The sequence below is a fragment of the Triticum aestivum genome, chromosome 6A (genome assembly GCF_018294505.1).
Source record: "Triticum aestivum cultivar Chinese Spring chromosome 6A, IWGSC CS RefSeq v2.1, whole genome shotgun sequence".
Lineage (NCBI taxonomy): Eukaryota > Viridiplantae > Streptophyta > Magnoliopsida > Poales > Poaceae > Triticum > Triticum aestivum.
In genome coordinates this window covers 480,658,533-480,665,270 of record NC_057809.1, presented here as the reverse complement: position 1 = coordinate 480,665,270, position 6,738 = coordinate 480,658,533, and the positions used below count along the sequence as shown (strand labels likewise).

Below are 6,738 nucleotides of genomic sequence, written 5' to 3'. Positions count from 1 at the left end.
GAGGGCCGGCCTCGGGCCCGAGTGGGCCGGCGGCGGTGGGAGTGCGGTGGCGACACGTGGCGCCTCCCGGTTGGCTGCGATTGCCGGCGGACGTTGTCCGGCGTGGGCCGGACACGTCCGGTGCGGCGGATCTGAGATTTTTTGTAGGGTTTCGGGGAGGGGATCCGAGATTTGGAATGAGGGGTCTATATATAGGCATAGAGGGAGCTAGGAGAGTCCAAATGAGGTGCGGTTTTCGGCCACGCGATCATGATCGAACGCTCTAGATGATGGAGAAGGTTTAGGTGGGTTTTGGGCCAACTTGGAGGGGTGTTGGGCTGCAACACACACAAGGCCTTTTCGGTCCCTTGGTTAACCGTTGGAGTATCAAACGAAGTCCAAATGATACGAAACTTGACAGGCGGTCTACCGGTAGTAAACCAAGGCCGCTTGGCAAGTCTCGGTCCAATCCGGAAATGTTTAATCCCCACACACGAAAGAAAGGTAGAAACGACCACCGAAGGAGAACGAAGCGCCGGAATGCAAAATGGACAACGGAAAAAATGCTCGAATGCATGAGATGAACACGTATGCAAATGCAATGCACATGATGACATGATATGAGATGCATGACAACGACAACAACACACGGAGACAAAGACCCGAATCCGAGAAAATAAAATAACTTAAGGCTGGAAACGGCAAGAGTTGGGATACATATTGGGAAAGTCTTATCCGGGGTGTTACACTCCCGCAGCTCTCCTTTGTTGCCCTCATCATCTCTACGACGCCATCAGCTGGCACCACCGGCTCCTCCCCCGGCAAGGAGGCGGCTCCATCGCAGCACCCTCCATTGTAGCCCCCACCCCCTCTACGGCGCTATGCGACATCCTCTCGCGTTGCTCGATGACCACCCATGCTGGGGATCTGGTCAGATTAGTGGGCTGGCCACCGCAGCTTGTCGGGATCTAGTCGGGAAGAAGGGTGGGGAAGAGAGAGGCGTGGGGGAGGGAAATGAGCCAGCCAAGAAGCTCATTCGCGTGGTCTGTGTGTGCAGTGAACACATCCAAAAGATGGCCCGGCACGTCGAACGACGCAATTGCACGAGAAGTTTAAAAATCTGACATCACATTTTTATCTTTTTTAACACAATGCAAACGCAGATATTCATACTCCCTCCGGTGCTTTTTACTCCGTGTATTAGATTTTTGTCAAGTCAAACTTTATAAAGTTTGACCAAATTTATATTAAAAAATATAAACATCTAAAATACAAAATATATATACTATGAAACTATATTTCACAATGAATCTTTTCTTTTGGAAAAATGATCCAGATATATTATCAAAGTTCAGTAGAAGTACAAAGCATCTCGAACATAATAAAAATTACATTGAGATTCCAAGATCTCCAAACAACCACTACTGTCGCCAGAACGAGCCGCCGACGCGCCGCTGTCGCCGGTCCCCTACCGGAGCCGGCTTGATCTTGTCAATGACAACCGGGAAGTCTTCATGTACATACCCCTAAGGGCTAGCGCCCTCAAGTCGCAGTCGTCGCCGTTGAACCCTTGCATAGATCTGAAGTACCTGGCACCAAATCTCGCCACAAGACGAGAAACCTTAACCTCACCGCGCCAAAGAGATGGCAGGAATCAACGTCGGAGCTCCGTTGACTACATCCAGACGAACGAACTCGAGGAGGAACGGAGCCCAGAAAACAAATTCAAAGAAGTAGCGCCACCATCCACCCGAGGACCACACATGCGAGGACTAAAAACCCTAACCTAAACTACTAAACAGAGCGGAGGCACCGGGATTCCCCTCCCCACCACCGACCGCCGAAGCGGCAGGCAGAGAGAAGGCGAATCCACGGGTTCGCTGGCGAAGTTTTTGGAGGAGAGAGTTTTCCCTAGCCACGTAGGGTTAGGGAAGGAAAACTTGTGGGTGCTTAATTTTGTATTTCATAATGAATCTAACTTATATTGATTTGGCATTGTGAATGTTGATATTTGTTTTTACAAATTTGGTCAAAGTAGAGATATTTTCGACTGCATGCTAAACTTATAAGCAGACTAAAAAAACGGAGAGAGTAAAAAAAGTATTAAGTTTTTCGGAAATAGAGAAAGAAAAGAGTGCCCACAACTCAACGAAAGCAGCTACTACTGGTCAATGGAGAGTGATCAATGATAACATAGTTAATCAATAAAGTGACAGCTTTCCCCAAGAAAAAAAAAATACTACGTGCCGCCGCAGCGACCGGCAAATAGGAGGGCTCGAGAACCTCTCTGCCTCTCTCTAACGCACGTGAGGCCAACCAACAGCCAGCAACCCAGCTTTGACCGGTCAAAATCAGATTCGAAATCACGTTTTCTCTGTCCTTTATCTACTGCCCCGACCCCGACTGCTTCTCCTACCTCCACCCCCGTGCGCTGGCTCCGTGCCCCCCTGCAGATCCTCCTCCGCCGCCTCAAGCACCCGCTCGCCCGCCACTGGGTCTCGCTACCCGAACCCCACTCCAAGCGCCTCCGCCTCCACCCCCCGTGCGCTGGCATCGTCCTCGAGCAGACCCACGGCAGCCCGGCACGACACCACACCCAACAGCGGCCCGGAGTGCTGCGTGCCGTGCTTCGGCGCTCCGGCGAGGCACCCGTGCCGTCCGTCGGGCTGTCCGGCCCGACTGGTCTGAGGCCGACGTGGCCCGAGGCACGGCAGTGCTGGCCCGACCCGGCCCATGCACCTACGTTCTTCGTCTCCCTCGATCTCCACTCTCCCACCAGTCCGCTTTTTCACTCTCCTTCCACCCCCCACCCCAACCCCCGTGTCGTGTCCACCCACCACCAACCCACCCACACCCACGCGCATCACATCTTCATCGCAAGCTAGCTAGCTAGCCAGAGTAGGCCAGATCCAAATCACAACGCCGCCCGGCGTGGAGCAGTCGAGTTTCGCCAATGCCAGGGAGCGTGCCGCTGGCGCTGGGGCTGGACACGGTAGGGCTGCAGGTCCCGTGGTACTTCCGTTGCCCAATCTCGCTGGAGCTCATGCAGGACCCCGTCACCGTGGCGACCGGCCAGACCTACGACCGTGCCAGCATCGAGTCGTGGGTCGCCACGGGGAACACCACCTGCCCCGTCACCCGCGCGCCGCTCGCCGACTTCACGCTCATCCCCAACCACACCCTCCGCCGCCTCATCCAGGAATGGTGCGTCGCGCACCGATCCCTCGGCGTCGAGCGCATCCCCACGCCCAAGCAGCCGGCCGACCCGGACCTCATCCGCTCCCTGATCGCCCAGGGCCCTGCCCTCCCCGTCCTCAGGAAGCTCAGGGCGCTCGCCAGGGAGTCTGACAAGAACAGGCTCGTCATGGCCACGCACGAGACCAGGGCGGCTCTGGTGGAAATGGCGTTCGGGGGCAGCGCCGAGGAGGCTCAGGCGGAGGCCATGGCGGTCCTTGCCCTGGTAGGGATGGGGGAGGCGGAAGCTGTGGATGTGGTGGGCAGGGAAGAGAGGGTCACCAGGCTTGGCAAAGTTCTTGGCAGCCAGGGGACGACCTTGGAGGCCAAGGTTAATGCAGGTGCCGTCGTGGAGGCGGCTGCTGCGGTGTCTGGGGCGGAGGCCAGGGTGGTGCTTGGCGCAGCTGATGGAGTCATTGAAGGCCTGGTCGCGCTGGTGGACGAGAAGGCAAATGCCCGTGCAGTGCGCATTGGGATCCGAGGCCTCTTTGCTCTCTGCCTGGCCAAGGAGAACAGACAGCGCGCCGTATCAGCTGGTGCCGCATCAGCTCTGGCCCGCCGAGTGGCGGAGGGCGGCTGCGTCGGCGAGCTGGAGCGTGCGCTAGCAGCGGTGGAGCGACTGTCCCGGACAGAGGGTGGCCGCGAGGCGGTTGTCTCGGGCGCTGGAGGTGGTGCCGCGGTGGTGATCGCGCTAGTGCGCGCCATGTCCGGGCGCGGCGCTGAGCATGCTGCGGGCGCATTGGTGGCCGTGGTGGGCGGGTCTGAGGGGCTGCAGCTGGAGGCCGTCCGAGCAGGTGCCATGAGTCAGCTGCTCATGATGGTGCAAGGCGGCTGCTCGGAGCGTGCCAAACGCAAGGCGCAGCACCTCCTGAAGCTGCTCCGGTCTGCCTGGCCGACCACCGATTCCATGGCCAACTCGGCTGATTTCCTCCAACCATACTAACCCCGCATTGCATCCCCTTTCTGAATCTGAACCACCACGGCACTAGGGCGGGGTGGCGGTGCCTGTATGTAATGGCGGTAGTAGGATCATAGGAGAGATTTTCTCCCCTAAAGAAAATTTCATGAGGCTAGGGCCGGGCAGCGGTGCCTGTATGTAACGGTGGTAGTATGATTTTATTGACACTCTTGCTGTAGAAATTCATGTTTAAAAAGTGTACATATACATATGTACCTTGTTTAATTCTAGACTTTACTTCCACTCTCTGATGCAAATTAATTTGTTTATATCATGTATGCTTTGATTGCTTGAGATAACAAAAAAAGAAAAGAGCTGCATTGCTATTTGGTCATGGTCAGTGCCCCATTGGAATTTCATATGTAGATGGCACTGAGGTTTTTAGGTAGAAATGTTGGAACTTCATTCTACACATATTCCGTCTGACATAGGAGTTGCAGGATGTTGATTTTTCTCTTTTGTCTTCCTTTCCAGGTGAAAGCCGTTGCTGCTCCTCAAAATTTATATTTTGTAGGCTTTAATTTTTGGTGTGATGTCATGGCACTGCAAGTCACATCTTAAGGCAATTTTGTTTCTTTTACCTGGAATCACGGAGATTATTTCTTTTTGTTTTGTATTTCATCTTAGGATACAAAATTAATTGTAAACTATTTATGTTCCTACAGAATCTTGGTTCCACCCCAGAAGGGGAGCAACACCTCATGTCTGTAAATTATTTCGTTTTGTTCAGGAGCCAAATGCTACTAGCTTTTACCGTTGGCAATTTTAGTTAGGGCACAATATATAGTAGACAACTACAAAATTTTAACCCTTAAAATTGTTTCTTACCATATGACACCATATTTGTACAGTTATAGACTTTGTTATAGTTTTTGCGGCTTTCAAGTGAAGTAAATAATTTAAACTTCCATTCTCTTGGTTTGATAAGTCTACAAGGTTAATCTTCTTGGTTTTATTTAGCTCATTGTGTAATTACTCTTATTAAGTTTGCATTACTGACACTCTGCAGTATAAGTATGACCTCGAAATCTTTGTGCTCTATTGACACTCTTGGTCAATTTACAGGAAAGATTTGTTAAAAGGAGAGATACCCTGATTTGACTGCCTCAAGATAAACATCTCATATGGTTCTTGTCCTTTCGACGAGTCTACTTTAATGCAAGAATAAATAGGCATCCCTGTGTTGACACATGTTGTTCTATGTATTACAGGCTATAGAGATTTTGATTGCCTGTGACATCTTCAGGTTTTTCCTTAATTTCTGAACGCTTGCACTGTTTTTAAAGTTACATTATGGGTTCACCTCCTTTTTTAACTCTCTATATATGGTTGTACTATTGACTAACATTATGGGTTCACCTCCTTTTTTAACTCTATATATATGGTTGTACTATTGACTAACATTATGGGTTCACCTCCTTTTTCTTACCCTCATTTCAGATTTTGTAATTGTACTTGAGAACTTTAGAAAATCTGGATGAGCATTATTCCAAACTTCATAATTGTATTGCCAACAGTTCAATTTCTAAATCAAGCCGCATGTCGTATCTTATTTGTAGCCTTGGTTATATGCTTATTGCTTAGTGGGATGTACAGATCTAGGTGATGTCGGAATAATTTCCCTTTTGACATGTGTTTTGTATTGAATAATATATGACTTGTTATTTATTAAATATTTAAATTTGCCAATTAATTCCTTGAGGCAACCAGAAATTGCAGTGCGAGATTAAATATGTTTGCTAGTTTTTATTTCATGTAAGAGGATATATGCCTTTGATCTGTCGTTGGCTGAGGATATTCTTGTAGCATGATTCTGGTTTCTCTTTTTTTAGCTCAGTTGGTCCTGAAGCCTACATTTATTTCACAATCTGTGAAATCGCACTCATGCGATTATTTTGTTGGCTATGAAGCACAAGCTAAATCATCTATTCGAAATTGTTTGACAATTTTTCATCTCTTATCATCTAGCCTGGACGTCAGTTAGAATTCAACGTATCTCTTGCCTACACTCTATATTGATCTGCGTAGAGTTTTCTTATTTAAAATTGAGTGATCCTGGTATATGTACAATTTCGATTGTCATCCTTTAACCTCATTTCCATGATTGGGGAAGTTGCTTTGCGTGGATTGCTTCAAATTGTAATGGTCATACTGACTTGCAGATTGGATTTAACTTTGTGATTCTCAGTTCTTAATGCTTGTTATACATTCAACTGCATTTAAATGTTCTAGGTCAGTCATGAAATACTCCATACGATGAAAGGGTGATGCACCCTGGTGGTACTCACGTTGTCATGCCAAGTTTGCTGTCAGGATTCTTTGTTGATTGCATTTTGGTGACCATGTTCATCATTGGATGAGAATGCGTCTTACTGAAGAAAATGCTCTGAATGACCATGAAACGAATATTGATGCGTGGGATATGCAACAAGTCAGTTGGGGCCTCTGGTTAGTACAAGATGAGAATGCGGTATGTATCACTTGAGTTGGTTCATATGGCTTTAACAAACTATTTTTCTAATGATATGCCAAGCATCTCTGAATGTAAGTATAACTCCATCATGTAC

The 6,738-nt window shown here is 49.1% G+C and overlaps 1 protein-coding gene across 1 annotated transcript; it reads left to right on the top strand.

Moving 5' to 3' along the window:
- Positions 1-2,380: 2,380 nt before the first annotated feature.
- On the top strand, positions 2,381-4,414 carry LOC123127991 (U-box domain-containing protein 26). Its single transcript, XM_044547877.1, has one exon. The coding sequence runs from the start codon at positions 2,933-2,935 to the stop codon at positions 4,154-4,156; it is 1,224 nt and encodes a 407-aa protein (XP_044403812.1). The 5' UTR covers positions 2,381-2,932; the 3' UTR covers positions 4,157-4,414.
- The last annotated feature ends 2,324 nt before the right edge of the window (positions 4,415-6,738 follow it).

Bases quoted from the DNA above. Each gene is read 5' to 3' on its own strand.
- LOC123127991 (XM_044547877.1), top strand. From the start codon at position 2,933: ATGCCAGGGAGCGTGCCGCTGGCGCTGGGGCTGGACACGGTAGGGCTG.